Below are 16,964 nucleotides of genomic sequence, written 5' to 3'. Positions count from 1 at the left end.
CACGCGTTCCCTTTCGGTGGCGTCCTAAAGAAAAAGAAGGCAGCCAGTTTAGTTAGAGCAGAGATGAGGCCTCCGCGATCCTGAGAGTCCCTAGCGAGTCGGGTCTAGTGGAAAGATGGGGCAGAACGAACTACTTCTCCCATCATGCGAGGGGGCAACTCCGCGCGTTCCACCCTGGGAGTTGTAGTCTCCTGCTCCTCAGACCAACGGCAACCTCAGTGTGTGAACTTTTGTTAACCAGAAGCCCTCGCACAGCCACCGCTGAAGCTGGAATTCCTCGGTTAATCGATTTCGCCAGCAATTAGCGGAACCTGTTGGCGTGGCCCACGAGGCTCAGCGGGGCTGCGCTAGGTTAGTTGCTAAGCAAGGGGAGCTTCGGTCAACTGCTACCTTGGCCAAGGCGACAGGAAGTGAGTACCCCTATTCCGGAAACTGGTTGTGGGATTCCTCTCCCCATTCCTCTCGCCCCCAAATAACTCTCTTACCGCAAATTACTTTTTTGCAGGGGAGGCAGAAGGAAAAGTAGTGTAAGGAATGTACCTTTTTAGAGTCACTCACGACTCCATCTTAATTCTTCTTCCCTATGGGACGGGTCGGAGGTGACGGTCTTCAGGGACCGACCACTCCGTGACCAATGCCCCGACTTTCCACAGTTTGAGAGGAAAGAATTGGGCCCTGCTGCCAGCCCTAACAGGGCATTAAGGCTTGTTGTTGATTCAGCTACCCCCGCCTCGTGTCTTTTCTTACCTTCCAACCCTCAGATTCGTTGTTACCCCGAGGTCCCCGCCATGCCTCACATCGATAACGACATCAAACTGGACTTCAAAGATGTGTTGTTGAGGCCCAAACGCAGTACCCTTAAGTCTCGAAGTGAGGTGAGCTCGCTTCCCTTGGTGGGCCAGGACTGAGAAAGATGCCTGGTATTTTCCTCCAATACTTTTTTTTTTTGGATGAATTACTCAGTTTCCTGTTCATATCTGCAGGTGGCTCTTACAAGATCCTTTTCATTTCGCAACTCAAAGCAGACATACACTGGGATCCCAATCATTGCTGCCAATATGGATACTGTGGGCACCTTTGAGATGGCCAAGGTCCTCTGTAAGGTAGGACTTCTCTTATGCCACTTCCTCAATGGTGTCCAGCTTTATGGGTTGACTGCAATTATTTGCATCGCCATCCCCATCCCAGGTCAACTCTCTGGCAATTAGTCCGGATGCTCCAATTTACTATTTTCTCCAGTACTAAACCCCCTTTATCTGGTAAGTTCAAAGAGCCATGTCAGTTAATGGGATTCAAAGCTAAGTTTTGACCCTATTTTTCTGATATACAGGGTGTCCCCCAAAATGTATACACACTTTTTTTCTGAAAGTTCAATTGATGGTTTTTCTTTTCAGATTTAACCCATTGGAATTAATAATTATTCAAAGTGTGTTCACGTTTTTTTGGGACACTCTACATAAAAAGAACTTTCCCTTTTCCTCCTGTCCAAGAGTTTATACACCTTGCCAACTTTCCCCACCAACCTGATCACCCCCTCCAAATCACAGGCATCTCTCCAGTTACACCACTGTTAGGAAACTAAACATTCACTGTTTTAGTTAAAAAACTAAATACAGTTTGAGCATTTAAAAACTCCTAACTAGAAGACTCTAGAGAGAAGCAGCTTGTTAATTTTATTATATGCCTATTCTTTTTTTTTTTTTTTAATCTTCTTTTTTATTTTAAGCCCTAGGTTCCTGGGAGTTTCTGGGATGTGCCCAAAATGGAATGGGTTTTTCCTATGTACAGGTTATTGTTCACTTTCAAAGTAGATGATGCTACTTTTGTCAGTAATGTTACCCTACCTCTGTACTTGTAGTTGAGAAGGTAGTTAATTACTCTGGGCACTCTTGAGGACTACTTCTAGTTGATCCACGTGGCCTTTGGTTGATGGATTCTGCTGCTGCTTGAGGCTGTTAACCTTAAGGACTTCATCTCCCTTTATTTTTTATTGCTGTAAGTCTTTGTGGAATGTCTGCTGTCATTTCTCTGAGGTTGATAGTTATTGCTGTTGCTGTGCACTAACTATTTAGGAATCCTGCTGATGCCCTGTAGAGTTGAGGAATGGTGAATCTGACTTCAGTATTAACAGACCTGCTGTAACACATGGAACTTATGGGCACTGCCTTGATGTTTTATGTTGACTGGCTTTTCAGTACCGTTGAGTGTTAAAGAAATCAGATTTTCAAGATAGAGCCAAGTCTCACAGTAATAATAAAAAGTTTGAATGCAACGATGCATCTTCTTCTAGATCTCTAGTTTGGTATGTAATTGGATGTGCTTATCATGCCACACTATGCCAGTGTATCTCCAAGGTCTGCTGACCTCCTAGAATGGTTTTTCTTTGTCACTATGTTGATGGCAGAGTGTTGCTGAGAGTAGAATTCAATACTAGCTAGGTAGTGTTGATGATGATCTCTGATTGAGTATAACAATAACATTTCCTTACTGCTGGCTTATGCATGACTTCCTTGGATTTCTTGCCAGTTGTAAGACTTGTGCTGTCTCCATCAACTGCTGCCTCATCTTTTTGCATGATGCACTTTTAAAGCACAAACACCAGCATTCACAGTGGCCTTTGAATGCCTTTCTCAAAGTATTGGGATATTATTTTGTTTGCTGAGCTAGGAAATACAAGTCCAGTGAGTCATTATATCTTTGAACTTGGTTGACTGAAATAGACTGAATGAAATAAACTTTTCAGGTTGGTCCATGTCTCAAGTAAATTTGTTCTTTACTCCAGTGGAGATGGAGAAAGGATGGGGTAGCATCTTACTGGCTCTGGTAACCTTAAGACCTTACCTTCTGTGAGCAATTATTAATATATTAATCTTTTTAGAGAGAGGGAGGAAGGGGGAGACAGAGAAAAAGAGAACCATTGATGTGAGAGAGACACATTGATCAGTTGCCTCCTGGGTACGCTTTGACCAGGGGTTTGAACCCACAACCCAGGTTATGTGCCCTCGACCTTCCAGTGCATGGGACAACACTCCAGCTAACTGAGCCACCTGGCCAGGGCACCTTTTGTGAGCATTTAGACTAACTGAATTACTGCGGGTAAGTTGACCAGAAGATACCCAAAATAGGTTAGGTCTTCTACTGGGTTACCATAGAAGGAAGGGCTGAGTCAGTGTAGGCAGACACTGGCTCTGTCCAGCATCTTCAGGGTTCTTTGTCTATTGCTTGTCCCACTGCACCAACAGCTTGTCCTGTCACCTTTTAAGTCAAAAGCACTCTATGTGCTGGCAGTTGAAATCCAAACCAGATAACTTAGTACTCTGGTAGAAGTATCTGACAGTATTAGCTTATTGTAAAAAGTCATACTGGGGCTTGTAGAGATGAATGGTTGAACTAGAAATCTCACCTCAACCCGAGTTCTTTAAGTTTCTCTTTCCAGACTTTGGTCCTTTTTCCCCCTCAGAATAGTATAAAGGTCTATTTCTGGAAAAAGAGACCCTCGTAAAGTTCTCTCCTTTTTGATGGCTCTCTTTCTTCTCTTCAGTTCTCCCTCTTTACTGCTGTCCATAAACACTACAGCCTCGAGCAGTGGAAAGAGTTTGCTAGCCAGAATCCTGACTGTCTTGAGGTAATATTGGCCCTCCCCTGATCCCTTCCTTATCCCATTTTTCCACGAATCTTTTCTTGGCTTCCTGGGGATCAGCCCTTACCTCCCCACCCATTGGCTGCTTATCAGGTCATTTCAGACATGCCAGAGGCTGTCTAATGCCTCTCATGCCAATGCCCGTTTCTTCCACAGCATCTGGCTGCCAGTTCAGGCACAGGCTCTTCTGACTTTGAGCAGCTGGAACAGATCCTGGAAGCTATTCCCCAGGTGAAATATATATGCCTGGACGTGGCAAATGGCTACTCTGAACACTTCGTTGAATTTGTAAAGGATGTACGGAAACGCTTCCCTGAACACACCATCATGGTATGTTTCTATTACCCTGTAGTTGGTACATCCCGCTCTTCCACTCTTTTGTGCCACTCAGTTTTTGTCAGTTCATATCTCCTCTGCTGCTTTATGATTTTCCTGGTCTGCTTAATCATGTCACTGGGTGATTATCCATGGCTCCATACTTAAAATGTTTATTGGTCATTGCAGTCTTTGACCCTTGATACATAGTCTTTGTAAATCCGGTGTTCCTGACATCACTCACCAAACCATGATGTGTTTATGCATTGTACATACCTGTCATACATATATACCTGCCTACTGAAATGGACATGGTAATATAATCCTATTAAAGGGATCATATGCAACAATGTTTTATTTTTTTTTACAAGCTTAGGGGTGATGGCAAGGCTTCACTTTCTTCATAGCATTGAGGGATCTGTCTTTTCTGTCCATCAAAAGAAAATACAGTTAAGTAGATGAGTATTAAGTAGATGAGACATTACCATGTCTTCCCTTTTTCCCTAAGCTGGAGAGGTTTTATCACATAACAGCTTAAGGGCAGGAAATGTTTGGATCTCTTGGTAGGGAGGGAGAGATAAGTCCACTGTAAATCTAATTTTATCTTGGTCCAGCTGGACCCCAGCTTTACCCTAGTGCAACAGTGACACTGGCCACTAACCCCCTTACCTCAGCTGGGGTAGCAGGGTCCTTTGAAGTGGCTAGTCTAAAAGCTTTCAGAGGGCCCAGCAGAGGGAACCCAGGTACCCTTCTTTGTAATAATGTTGGAAGGTCCTGATCCAGGCACGCTGAGAGCACACAACCTCCTCTTTGTTTCTGACCCTAAGAATGCTGATTTGATTGCTTTCAGGCAGGGAATGTGGTAACAGGAGAGATGGTGGAAGAGCTGATCCTCTCTGGGGCTGACATCATCAAAGTGGGAATTGGACCAGGTAAGCTTGCTCATTGGGGGCTATTGGCTACATCTTTAGTGGCAAATACCTGTGGAGTACTTGACCCTCATCCTTGTCATATTCTTCTCAGGCTCTGTGTGTACCACCCGGAAGAAAACTGGAGTGGGGTATCCACAGCTCAGTGCAGTGATGGAGTGTGCAGATGCTGCTCATGGCCTCAAAGGCCACATCATTTCAGTAAGGTCCTAGGGCAGGGTAGGGTGTGAGGCTGCCAAACATCTGGGTTTTTTGCTGGGTATGGAAGCTTTGATAGAGGTGGATCAGGACTCCTGGGTTCCTGTGAGATTTGAGGTGGGCTGTTGGGACATTGTTAAGAGGGCTTGGGAAATCATGCCCTCTCTTCACATTGCTTCTAACTTTGCAGGATGGAGGCTGCAGCTGTCCTGGAGATGTGGCCAAGGCTTTCGGTAAGGACGGAGAGCACAGAAGGATCCTATAGAAGAGGATGAATCATCTTTGAGGGTCTAGGATCAGGCTAAGGCTGAGGAAGCCATTCAGGTTCTTTCATTATATGAACTTGTGACCCGGAAGCCTGTGGTGTTATCTGGGGTGAGCCAGATAAGACTCTGATATGGCCTCTCCCAAGTGTGGGCAGGACCATCTGCACCATCCCCTGGGCTATTGGGCAGTGTAAATGCCTAAACCTCAGAGTTACAAAATCCAGCTCTGGAGAGTAGGGCTGCAGATTTGCATTTTTTACAGCTTCCCAGGTGATCCTTGCTCACACTAAAGTTGAAGACCTTTGCTCTTGGAACACTTGAAGTGAGTCTTATTCAGCTGGGCACAGTAAAAGGAAATGAACAAAAGATAGCAAAAGCAGCAAAAAGAGAGAGCAAAGCTAGGCAGGGAATCTCTAGTGGCTTTAAAATTTTTTTTGGAGAAGTCAGGCCCATGGAGGAAGAGAGGCCAGGGTAGAGCAGGCCTGTGTGGGTTGTGGACCAGCTAGAGAAAACCAGGAAGATGCTGGTGTCATTGTCAGGACTGAGATTTGGTGTGATTGCTTTTGAGGGTGGGTGCGCAAGTGGACATCTGGGCCAGATTCATCTCTTTCCCCCCTCATTGATAGGGGCAGGGGCTGACTTCGTAATGCTGGGTGGCATGCTGGCTGGGCACAGTGAGTCAGGTGGTGAGCTCATCGAGAGGGATGGCAAGAAGTACAAGCTCTTCTATGGAATGAGTTCTGAAACAGCCATGAAGAAGTATGCTGGGGGAGTTGCTGAGTACAGGTATGTGTTGAGGCCCAGAAGCTGAGGGTTCTTAGAAGGTGTCACCAAGTAGGGTGGTGGCAGAACTCAGGGCTGTTGGGAGATGGATGGTATAGTTCTTGGGAGAAAAGTGGTGAACCAGGGTTTAATGTTATGGACTGGGGAAGAGTCACTGGGCTTAAGGAATCTAGAGAGGTAAGAAAAATTTTTCCTTCTCTAAGGGCCTCAGAGGGAAAGACGGTGGAGGTGCCCTTCAAAGGGGATGTGGAACATACCATCCGAGACATACTTGGAGGCATCCGTTCCACGTGTACCTACGTAGGAGCAGCTAAGCTGAAGGAACTGAGCCGGAGGACTACCTTCATCCATGTCACCTAGCAGGTGAATCCAAGATTCAGTGACATGAGCTAGGCTTGAGTTCTGCCGTCCGAAGGCACCAGCACCAAACCACAGGGCCTCCCAAGTAGGCCTCTCACCCATCCCAGCTACTATGACTATTACTTGGTCATTGCACTCATGAGCATTCCTGCAGTAATGCTGTACTTCTCTATTGGCACCCACAAAATGCCCGCGGCACTCACTGGGGAGCAAGCAAGGAAGACAGGCTGAGAAAATGAAGTTAAGATAATAAAATGGGAATATACTGATTCATACATAAATGTTTTATAAATGGCCATGGTCTTAAGAGGTAGGCTTTTAGAATCATGTCTTGCTAATCAGCTGCATTAAATATGATCTCTGAAATCTAAAAAGCTCAGAAGTGTTTATATTTTTAAAATATCTCTATAAATAGAGATCCCAATGACTATAAAGATATTCTGGGGCTTTCCACACAAGCCTGGCATGCAGGTGCTGCTCCAGGAAAGTGGAGGTGGAGGTGCCACTGACCTAGTGGAGTCAAGGATAGTGAGTACTTTTCTCATGCAGCATCTCCATTCAAGTGACACCAACCCTCAGATAACCTGGCAGCATAAGAATTTACAGAGTATATATTGTGGTGTCAGGACAAACATTTTCAGAATAGCAAAAGGAAATTTCCTGTGGTAATCTTTCTGGTACAACTGAAGAACACTTTCCAAGGGAAGTAAAGGGCAAAGGGATTCTTTTAGCCCTGGAGAGGCCTGTTTCTAAGGAATGATCTACACTGACCTTACAGAAGCCTAATTCCCCTCCCTCACACCAACACAGTGTTTTAACAAATCCAAAGTTTAATTATCAAGCATTACAAAGTAATTTGGGGCATGTAGTCAAGCAACCCAAGCCTGGGATTCCACTTTATTCCCACTAAACTGCCTGTAGAGGTGAGGAGGAAGGAGAAAGGCAGGATGCAGATGGTATTCCAGTCTTATCAGAGGAGTCTATGTGGTCATGGGAAGGGACAGACACAGCACTGGGGCTAGAAGGGGGGAGGTATTCACAGAAGGTGGGGATTAGGGTGTCAAACTTTGTCTTCTCATAGTTTTCCAGAGATTCCTGCAGAGAAGGGAGCAGGGAGATCCTGTCATCTGAACATTCCCAGAGCCCTCCGCATTCGGGAGCATGGAAGTTTCTGTCTTGTTCTGCCCCATCCCCTTCCTTCCCCAGTGTTCTGTTCCTCTCTACTCACCATTCCTCCCTTCTGGCCATTTTCTTCCTCATCAGAATCCAAAACCAAGTCCCCTATGGTAATGACAGGGCTGCACAGAGATGGAGAACACACTGCAGGAAGGAAACTAGAGTCAAAGTACTCTTCTAGGTGAACATAGGCCCTCAAGAGCCCCCAAGAGAGGAGGCTGTCTGATCCAGTCCTGACACAGTATACCTACCTGGCTTCCTGGCCCTAGGAGGTGATAATGACAGTCTCAGGGGCTCCAAGGGGCAGTCCCAGCTATTCCTGGGGTGAAAACAAGCAAAGAAGATAGGATGAAGGCAAAGCAGGCAAGGAATGTGCTGCTAGTAGGCAGAAGGAACTGGTGCGCTCACTCCTTTTGCTCCGAGGCAGACAAGTCAACTGGGTTCTCCACAGTCCTTCCGCCCAGGGACTGGGATGGACTCCTAGACTTCCCAGTGGAGGTTGCTCCTGTGCTGGCATCACCTGCTGGAACTGCCATGTGTGTCCCTTGTTCTTTCCTGTTCTCAGGTTTAGATATGACCTGGGTTGGTGAACCCAGATTCCTAAAGGGGAATAGCATGACTGTGGGGCGTTCCTTATGGCCTACCCTAGTGGATGCCCACTGGGAATGGGTTCTTCGCTGGCCTAGAGGGGCCAGATTGAAGTGGTGGCCAGCCAAAAGTTCTGGATGCTTCCTTGAAGCTGGTCCTTGAGGAACGTATGGGCCAGGCTTGGCTTTTGGCAGAGGTTGATGGAGTGCTGGTCTTGGTTGCTGAGGCGGACTCAGCTCCATGGGCTCTGTCATGTTAACTGAATTAGTAATAGAGCACTCTAAAAAGAAAAGAATGTTCCTTATAAAGAGAACAGAGAGTAACATATCAACTCAGTCTGGTTTCTTGTGTCTTAGACACATGTAACTCTTCTAATGAACTGGCTGTCTCAAAAGGTCTCAAGCTAAACATTCCACCCTCAAATTCCTAATTCTCCCAGATGGTCCTGGTACCTGGAAATGGCCACCCCATGTCCACGCCATATTGGCTCAAAGCAAAAGAAGACGTGATAGAAATCCCAGGCTGCATCCAACTCAGCACATCCTGAAGCTGTGGGCGGGGAAAGAGCATGAAGACTACAGTCCTTGATCCAACCACCCCACACTCTGCCCTCTGTGTTTTGCCCCAGGAAAACCTGCTGTGCCTGTGGGGTAGGCAGTGTTTTTTCCAGCCGACACAAATATTCAAAAAATAGCTTCTCCATAGCAGCCAGAAAGGGTTCCCCATACTCTTGTTCAAGTTCCTGCAGAATAGAAAAAAGCAGGTCAGAAGAGGACTAGAGAAGAAAGCCACATCATAGTTTCCAAACTAGCCAGCCTCACCTGCAACTTCCAAGCCAAATCCACAGTGGTTTCTGCCAGCCGCTTCACCTGCTGGCAAAAGGCTTCCTGTGCCTCCGAGATCTTCTTCAGATCCTGCTTTGTCTTTTCAAGGTAAAGAAGGCAGACAAGTTAGGGGCACCAAGGGTTAACTGGGGGTGGGGACTGTTTCAGACATTACTCACAGCTTTGGGGTCCCGCACTACAGGCCCAGACTCTGGGAAATGGTGATGCAGGACATTCAGAACCTGGGCCCAAGGCCGGCCCTGGAGGATCAGCTCCACTACCACCTGTGAATGGTACTGAACTAAGAATTCCCACTTCCGAGCAAGCTCCCGTTTTGCTACCGGTCCAACTCCCCAAGCGGTCTGCCCCAGTCAGGTCCTTGCATCCCGCCCCTTCCTCTTTTTTCCCGGTTCCCGGGCTCTTAATACCTTGGCCTTTAGACCCATACATAGGCGTTCGTGGTGGCGGTAGCGAACCAAGCCAGGGGCAGCAGCGCGCAGGGATCGCAGAAACTCCAGCACTCGCGGGAAATGTTCCACATAGCGTCCGCGTACAACCAGCCAGCAAGCAGCCGCAGCAAAGCGGAGAGCCGCGGGACCAGCCCCCGGGGGCCTAGCCATGGCCGGCGTGCTCCGCCCCGGGGGCAGTACGTGGGGTTCTTTCCTCCACCGCTAGGCTTTCTGGCTCCTCCCAGGGGCGGGGCTTCCGGTGGCTCTCAGTAGCTCAGCTGTTGCGATGGGCGCCGTGTACTTTGCGATCGGACTCAGCGCCCTTCCCTAGGCCGCCCGAATTTTGGAAGTTGTTCTCCAACTGGGGCAGGAGCCTGAGTGAAGAATCTAGCCGGTTCCAATGGCACCAGGTCGCTCGCTCAGCCTTAAACGGCTTCGTTGTCTCGAACCCGAGAGCTGCCGCGCCTCCGGGCCTGCGACCAGTCTTCTTGCCCCGGAAAAGGGCGGTAATGGGTAACCAATGGGCCACCGTCAAGGGGACACGTGACTACACGTCATAAGGCCCCGCCCCGGCGGGTCGGCCCCGCCCCCGCCCTCTGTCAAGTTCCTTGTTTCCTTGCTGGGCTGCTTTCGCGGCGGGCCCGGGCCCTCCCAGCGCCTGCCTTTCTTTGCGGAGCCTGCATGAAAGTCACGTCTCTCTCTGAGGCGTCACTTTCTAGTCAAGCGGGATCATGCCGCTTGTCCTCTCCATCATCATCACCCACTGAAATCCGATTACTTAAGTCCCAGGCCTCAAACCCGCGCTGCAAAGCCTTCTGGGTTGGCACACCTCTTCCAGTAAGAATTTAACCATTCCTTTTACAAAGCAGGAGAGGGCGCCACCTTTTAAAAGTTTGAAAAGATTCATCAGATTGTAAATCTTAGGTTTTCTCTGGTTGGTGACACTTATGTGCTTTTCTGTATATATATTTTTGTATCGTGTAATTTAAAAATAAAAAAGTAAAATAGTTTCCTTTTAAGAATTTCTGTTGTGTACTTAGTCCAGACAGCCCCTAATGTAACTGACTGTTGTATTGTCTGTCTGTCTCCTTGTCACCCTTCCTGGTGTCTGCTTATTTCCATCGCCAAGTGCAGAACGTGGCACACAGCTTATATTCTTTGTTGGTCGAATGAATTACCTGCCCTGACTACCTTACAGGGCTTTAGTGACACTACCCTTTCCATGGGCTAGCTCCTTCCCTAGAGTAATGGCTTCTGCATCTCTCCTGGTCTCCACCCAAGGTCTGAGGTGATGATCCGCATATTCAACTGTCTGTGGGACATCTGGTTTGGATATATTTAGTACTCAAATGGGATATGTATGAAATTCTAGTTATCTCCCTTTTAATTTTACCTTTGTTTATTCTTTCCATAAAGTTCTTCCTTTATGTAGATCTGAGTTTCTGACCTATATCATTTTCCTTCTTTCTGAAAAAATTTAACATGTCTTGCAAGTCAAGTCTTCTGGTGACAAATTTTAAAATTTTTTGTTTGTCCGAGAAAGTCTTTATTTCTCCTTCACTTGTAAAAGATAATTTTGCTGGATACAGAAGTCTAGGCTGGTGGTTTTTCCCCTTCAATATACTAAAGATTCCACTCCACTCTCTTCTTACTTGCATGCTTTCTGAAGAGAAATCTGATGTAATTCTTATCTTTCCTCTCTATAGGTAAGGTGTTCCCCCTCTTACCTCCAAGGCTTCAAAATTTTCTTTTGGTGTTTTCTTTTCTTCAGTTTGAATATGATATGCCTGGGTGTAGATTTTTTTTTAAAAAGAAATTTATCCTGGTTGGTGTTTTCTGAACTTCCTCCATCTGTGTTTGGTGTCTACCGTTAATTTTGAGAAATTCTTGGTCATTTTTGCTTCAAATATTTTTTCTGTTCCTTTCTTCTTCTGGTATTCTCATGTGTATTTTACACCTTTTGTAACTGTCCTACAGTTCTTGTTGTTGTGTCTTTTCCTTTGCATTTCAGTTTGGGAAATTTTTATTGACATTTATTCAAGTTTATTTATTCTTTCCCCAACCGTGCTCATCTATTGATCAGCCTGTCAAAGACACTCTTCATTTTTGTTACAGTGTTATTTATTTCTAGCATTTCCTTTTGGTTCTTAGTTTATATCTTTCTGCTTATACTACCCATCTGTTCTTACATTTTGTCCACTTTTTTCATTAAAATCCTTAACGTATTGATCATAGTTTTAAATTCCTGGTTTGGTAATTCCAGTATCTCTGCCATATCTGAGTCTGGTTCTAATAGGGGTAAGGTCACATAATAAGAATAGAGCCACAGTTTTGAATAATTATTCACCTTACTAACTAGAGATAAGAGGTTGTCTTACAGACCCTGGGAAACTGGAGGATGAGACATGGCTGTAAAAAGATAAGATGCCTGGATGGGCCCATTACACAGAAAAGAAATACATTTTGAGAATAGACCAAGGACAGGACATGCTTTTACTTGGTTGCTGTGCCTTGACCCTAACCCCCATCTGGGAGTTTGCTTCAGGAATGCTCACCATTCTCCAGTCCCAGGAACGGGCTAAGCTGTTTGTAACATCATAGAAGGTTAGCCACCTTGTTATCAGACTTCGAGCTCCTGCAGGCCAGACTACAGACCCTACCCTCTTTTCCCTGTTACACTCACAGCTTGCAGCTGCACATAATTATGTTCTCCCTGACCCATATATAATCAGCCAATTGGCGAGGGGGATGAGAGCAGAATTTCCAGGGTGACCTACTGCTCTCCCCATACTGCCAGCGTAATTGGAATAAATGCTCATGATGATTCAACCGTGTCTCTACTTAATTTGACTCAAGTAGTGGCACTCGGCTTCGGACCCGTTGTGTCCGGTATCAGTTTGACGCTTAGTCTGTCTCTCCAAAGTGTATTTTTGTCTTTTAGTATGCCTTGTAGTTTTTTGTTGAAAGTCAGATGTACTGGTAAAAGGAACTGAGGTAAATAAACCTTTAGTGTTAAGTTGTATGTTTACCTGGCTAGGAGTTAGTCTGTATTGTTTACTGTAGCTGTAGGTGTCAGAAGCTAAAATTTCCTCTGGTGTTATTATTGTCTCCTCTGTTGTTTGGGGAGTTCTCTAAATAAGATCTGAGATGTGCAGATCTTTCCATTGTATTCCCATTATTATCCAGGCAGATCATCATAATAGTGACTGTCAGGAGGGAGGGAAAGGCGGCCTGAGGATTAGTAGGAATAAGAAATCAAGATGGAGAGGTAAAGGAACACGGATTGTCATGGCGATGTGGTTTTGACCATTACATATTGGAGCAGTGGTCACATTAAGGAATTTTGTGGTATTTACTTATTTTATTTTTTTGAGTGTATCTTTATTGATTTCATGGAGAGGAGAGGGATAGAGAGATAGGAACATCAATGATGAGAGAGTTATTGATCGGCTGCCTCCTGCATGCCCCCAACTGGGGATCAAGCCTGCAACCCAGGCATGTGCCCTGACCGGGAATCGAACCCGGATTGCCTGGATCCTGGGTCGACGCTCAACCGCTGAGCCACGCCCAGCCAGGCTATTTATTTATTTTTAAAACAAGGATATTTAACATGGAGAGGATATAGGACTGAGGATTTAATATTTTGACTCTTGACATTTGGTTTTGGTTCCATTGACCCTTTCTGGCATAAAGAGCTTTTTCTGACATTGAATTGATGGAAGAAATAAAACTTATCTATGCTTTACATCATTACAAGTAAAGATATTTCCAAAGTACAGGGACAGGCTGGCTCTACACTACCGCAGAAAGCTTTTACTGAAGTGGCAGTGATATTTAATACTTGTTAAGGTAGCTCCTATGGACCTGTGTCTTGTATGAGACCTTGGGTCCTCAAACATCTATAGCAATGTGCTCTGAAGACCACCAGCTAGCTCTGGGACCCTCTGAATATGTAGCACTAGGGGACAGACACCTCTGTGCTAAAACAGGTCGGTGAGGGATTGAATGGGATATAATCTGTGCAGTTAAAATTGAGGTGCTGTGAATGAGAGGAAATCTATTGCTAAACCCCACAGATATTGTTCCCATCAAAGAAAAAGATTCCTTCTGAACTACATATCCTTCCATTTCTTACAAGAAATTCAGCTCCATTATAACATTATAGGACCACCATCATATATACAATCCTTCATTGACCAAAACTTCATTATGTGGCGTGACTATTGTCTCGTTTACTCTTTTAGACTCCCTAATATGACACGGTCTTTGCACAGGCTGTTCCTTTTGCCTGGAGTGATCTCCCTTCCCTCTCTGCCTATCCTTAAGGGCCACTATTTTGGTAAAGCCTTTCTAACCACCACCACAAGGCTAGGTCACACACCTTCACTGTAAACTTCAGAGCTATCTACTCTCCTTTGCCTCATGCATTTATTCCTTTAATCTGTATTTTCCCTCAGACTCTAAGTTCCATAGGGCAGGAACTAGGTTTGTCCTGTGTTTTAGCACTTAGCCCATTGCTTGGCACATGTTATTAAATATTTGTTAAATAGGTGAAGGAATGGGTCCATTAGCCACCACCATCGCTGGACCCTGCCAGTCAGAGTCTCTGAGAAAATTCTGGTCCAACTGTGGACAAAAATCCCTTTCTATAATGGACCTTAGAACAGCTGAAGCTAATCATTATTTTTAAAATTAACTTTGTTTAAAATGAAGTGCAACCACTATAGTCTGATCCATAAATCTGAGAAACATAAGTCACATTTTGTAAATTTTTTTTTATATTAGTTTCACCTTACTTGTTCATTATAAGGAAGATAAAATCTTCCTTTTGGTGTTTTTACCTCTCCCAGAATTTTCCAAGAAACCTGACCAAAGGGGCAGGCCTGGCAGCTTCCATGCTTGTTAGGAGTGAGCTCTGCTGTTCACGGGGTCTGCCATATTTTTTCTACCCACTGTGTCCTCTTAGAAAACCAGCTGAAGGGGGTGGTATTTGAGGTCTCAGGATTCCACACCCAGTCCAGACTTTGCTCCCTGAGCCCAGAGGCTGCAGGAGCTTCCAGCATTAGCCACAGGTTTTGCCAAATCAAACCCACTCACGTGGAGTTCAGGGACCCTCATATCCAGCCCAGTTCAAGCCTAGGATGATCCCCTTCCCTGCTGTTGAGCTTTAGTTGAAGCTACCATAGTCCACACTAATCTTTCCAACTTTAAATCTTGAGGATTTCAAGCATCTTTGAGCTCTAATAAATACAAGGAACCAGGGTAAAATGAACAAAGGTGAAGCAAGTTACAAAGATGTTGGAAATCTTAAAGTCTCACACTTTCTCCCAGGTGTTCACTGAAAAAAGACACTGTTGTGTTACTGCTCAATCTTTCTGGAAACCAATTTAATAAAATGTCATCAACCATCTGAAACATGCCATATCTTGCAAGTTATTGCTTTTAAATTTGAAAGTAGCAAACATTTTTTTGTGTGTGTGCAGCTCTGTGCTAGGCCCTGTTCTAGGTTCTGGGATAGGAGTATGAAGAAGACAGATAAGGTCTTTACTCTTAAAAAGTTCACATTTTAGAGAAAAGAGACAGCATTTAATATATAAACACTAATGGTAAACAATAAGTGCTATGTAGGACACAAAATAAAACAGTGATATGCTAAAGAGCCTGGGAGGTGGGAAAATGAATCAGATTGATGGTCAGGGAAGAGCTCCCTGAGGAGGTGACATTTGAGCAGAGAGCCAAATAAGAGGAGTCCCCCCCCATCCCCCTCCCCCATACCACCTGGGGGAACAGTGCTCATCCAGAAGGAAGAGCAGGGGCTAAGTCTTAGGTAGAAGGTGGTGAAGCTGAGAAGCAGAAGGACCCTGGGGCTGAGGCAGAAGAGCCAGGGCATGCGGTGGAGATGAGGTTAAAGAGGTCTACAGGGCCAGGTAGATCAGAGTAGGATTTTGGACTGTCCCAAGGGTGATGGGAAAGCACTGGAAGGTTTTAAGTAGGAGAGTACCAGGATTTAATTTAGAGTTTAGAAAGCTCACTGGCTGTGTAGAAATTGGATTGTGCAGGAACAAGAGTGGAAACTCATGAGGAGGCTATGTGACAGTGTAAGTGGAAAGAATGACAGATTAGATATATTTCAGAGGAAGAGCTGAGAAGACTTGCTGATGGATATTGGAGGAGAGGAAAGAGGAATCAGGGGTGACTTTGTATGTTTATGGTTGAACAACTGGGTCATTATAGTAACAATAAAATGGGACAAATTAGGGAAAGAATGGTTTGAGGGTGGAATTAAGAGCTCTGTGGGGTTGCTTTTATTTTTTCAAAATATATCTTTATTGATTTCAGAGAGAAGAAGGGAGAGGGAGAGAGAGAGATAGAAACATCAATGATGAGTCATTGATCTGCTGCCTCCTGCACATCCCCTACTAGGGATCCAACCTGCAACCCAGCATGTGCCCTGACCTGGAATCGAACCATGATCTTCTGGATCATAGGTTGATGCGCAACCACTGAGCCACACCGGCTAGGCTGTGAGGGAGCTTTTAGTCTGAGATAGAATATAGTCTATGGAGCCAGACTACCTGGGTTCTAGTCCTAGTCTAGATTGCAGAATGATTTTGGACAAACTACCTAACCCTTTTTGCCTCAGTTTCTTCATCTGTAGAGGAAGCCTAACAATACAGCCTCCCTAAAGAGGTGGTTGTGAGGATGACATGAGTTATTATAGATAGATTGGTCCCTACATTATTTTTTTTAATTAAATATATTTTTATTGATTTCAGAGAGAGGAAGGGAGAGGGAGAGAGAGATAGAAACATCAATGATGAGAGAGAGTCATTGATCAGCTGCCTCCTGCACACCTTGTGCTGGGGATTGAGCCTGAAACCCAGGCATGTGCCCTGACCGGGAATCGAACCCTGATCTCCTGGATCCTAGGTCAACGCTCAACCACTGAGCCACACAGGCCAGGCTGTGCCTACATTCTTATTCACTTAGCAGGTATTTAAGTATCTCTAGGCACTAAATTCTGAGCATATAGCAAAGAACAAATCAGACAAAAATCTCTGCTCTCATGGAGTTAGCATTATGGTTGGGGGAGGGGACACACAATAAACGAATTTAGTGTTAAAATATTTAGTATGTTGGATAGGGATAAATGCTATGGAGAAAAATAAAGCAGGGAAAAGTGGTAGTGAGCAGTGGAGTGGATTGCAATTTAAAATAGGGTCAAAAGAGACCTTACTAAGATATTTGAGGAAAGACCTCAAAAGAGGGAGGATGCCAGCCATATGGATATGGGGAGGTGGGGGGAAGAGTGTGACAGGCAGGGGAAAGAGCAAGTTTAAAGGCCCTCAGGTGGAGGCTTCAAGAAACAACAAGAAAGGTAAAGCTGTGTGACGGGAAGTAGGGGGATAAAATCAGGGGGGCTCCGAGTGCCACAG

General features: G+C 45.3%; 2 protein-coding genes across 5 annotated transcripts; one reads left to right on the top strand and one right to left on the bottom strand.

Annotated features, from left to right (window-relative positions):
* The first annotated feature begins 200 nt into the window (after positions 1 to 200).
* On the top strand, positions 201 to 8,781 carry GMPR2 (guanosine monophosphate reductase 2). Of its 2 annotated transcripts, XM_081157415.1 has the most exons (11): positions 201 to 410; positions 762 to 875; positions 984 to 1,103; positions 3,542 to 3,625; positions 3,797 to 3,970; positions 4,806 to 4,887; positions 4,979 to 5,085; positions 5,273 to 5,315; positions 5,975 to 6,134; positions 6,335 to 6,494; positions 8,695 to 8,781. In XM_081157415.1, the coding sequence occupies exons 2-10, from the start codon at positions 789 to 791 to the stop codon at positions 6,489 to 6,491; spliced, it is 1,014 nt and encodes a 337-aa protein (XP_081013541.1). In that variant the 5' UTR covers positions 201 to 410; positions 762 to 788; the 3' UTR covers positions 6,492 to 6,494; positions 8,695 to 8,781. The 2 variants fall into 2 exon arrangements, with proteins under 2 accessions (XP_081013541.1, XP_081013542.1); XM_081157416.1 differs by lacking the exons at positions 3,542 to 3,625; positions 8,695 to 8,781 and having other exon boundaries at positions 6,335 to 6,860.
* On the bottom strand, positions 4,286 to 10,033 carry TINF2 (TERF1 interacting nuclear factor 2). Of its 3 annotated transcripts, none has more exons than XM_081157386.1 (9): positions 9,508 to 10,033; positions 9,259 to 9,363; positions 9,077 to 9,178; positions 8,890 to 8,997; positions 8,708 to 8,804; positions 8,076 to 8,535; positions 7,919 to 7,986; positions 7,720 to 7,811; positions 4,286 to 5,341 (listed from the first exon to the last, which is right to left on the bottom strand). In XM_081157386.1, exons 1-9 carry the CDS (start codon positions 9,697 to 9,699, stop codon positions 5,261 to 5,263), a joined length of 1,305 nt encoding a protein of 434 aa, XP_081013512.1. In that variant the 5' UTR covers positions 9,700 to 10,033; the 3' UTR covers positions 4,286 to 5,260. The 3 variants fall into 3 exon arrangements, with proteins under 3 accessions (XP_081013512.1, XP_081013510.1, XP_081013511.1); XM_081157384.1 differs by lacking the exon at positions 4,286 to 5,341 and adding an exon at positions 7,304 to 7,586; XM_081157385.1 differs by lacking the exon at positions 4,286 to 5,341 and adding an exon at positions 7,304 to 7,586 and having other exon boundaries at positions 8,899 to 8,997.
* Positions 10,034 to 16,964: the final 6,931 nt, after the last annotated feature.

The sequence above is a fragment of the Miniopterus schreibersii genome (assembly GCF_964146895.1).
Source record: "Miniopterus schreibersii genome assembly, chromosome: 1".
In the NCBI taxonomy this organism is placed as follows: Eukaryota; Metazoa; Chordata; class Mammalia; order Chiroptera; family Miniopteridae; genus Miniopterus; species Miniopterus schreibersii.
The sequence above is the reverse complement of the archived record's forward strand: the minus strand, read 5'-3'. Positions and strand labels throughout refer to the sequence as shown.

What these genes read in the sequence shown, in the direction of transcription:
- GMPR2 (XM_081157415.1), top strand. Translation starts at nt 789, where the DNA reads ATGCCTCACATCGATAACGACATCAAACTGGACTTCAAAGATGTGTTG. An exon ending in AGAATCCTGACTGTCTTGAG is followed by an intron (nt 3,626 to 3,796) that starts GTAATATTGGCC and finishes TTTCTTCCACAG; the next exon opens with CATCTGGCTGCCAGTTCAGG. An exon ending in AGATGTGGCCAAGGCTTTCG is followed by an intron (nt 5,316 to 5,974) that starts GTAAGGACGGAG and finishes CCTCATTGATAG; the next exon opens with GGGCAGGGGCTGACTTCGTA.
- TINF2 (XM_081157384.1), bottom strand. Translation starts at nt 9,699, where the DNA reads ATGGCTAGGCCCCCGGGGGCTGGTCCCGCGGCTCTCCGCTTTGCTGCG. An exon ending in TAGTGCGGGACCCCAAAGCT is followed by an intron (nt 9,179 to 9,258) that starts GTGAGTAATGTC and finishes TACCTTGAAAAG; the next exon opens with ACAAAGCAGGATCTGAAGAA. An exon ending in ATGGCCAGAAGGGAGGAATG is followed by an intron (nt 7,587 to 7,719) that starts GTGAGTAGAGAG and finishes CCTTCTCTGCAG; the next exon opens with GAATCTCTGGAAAACTATGA.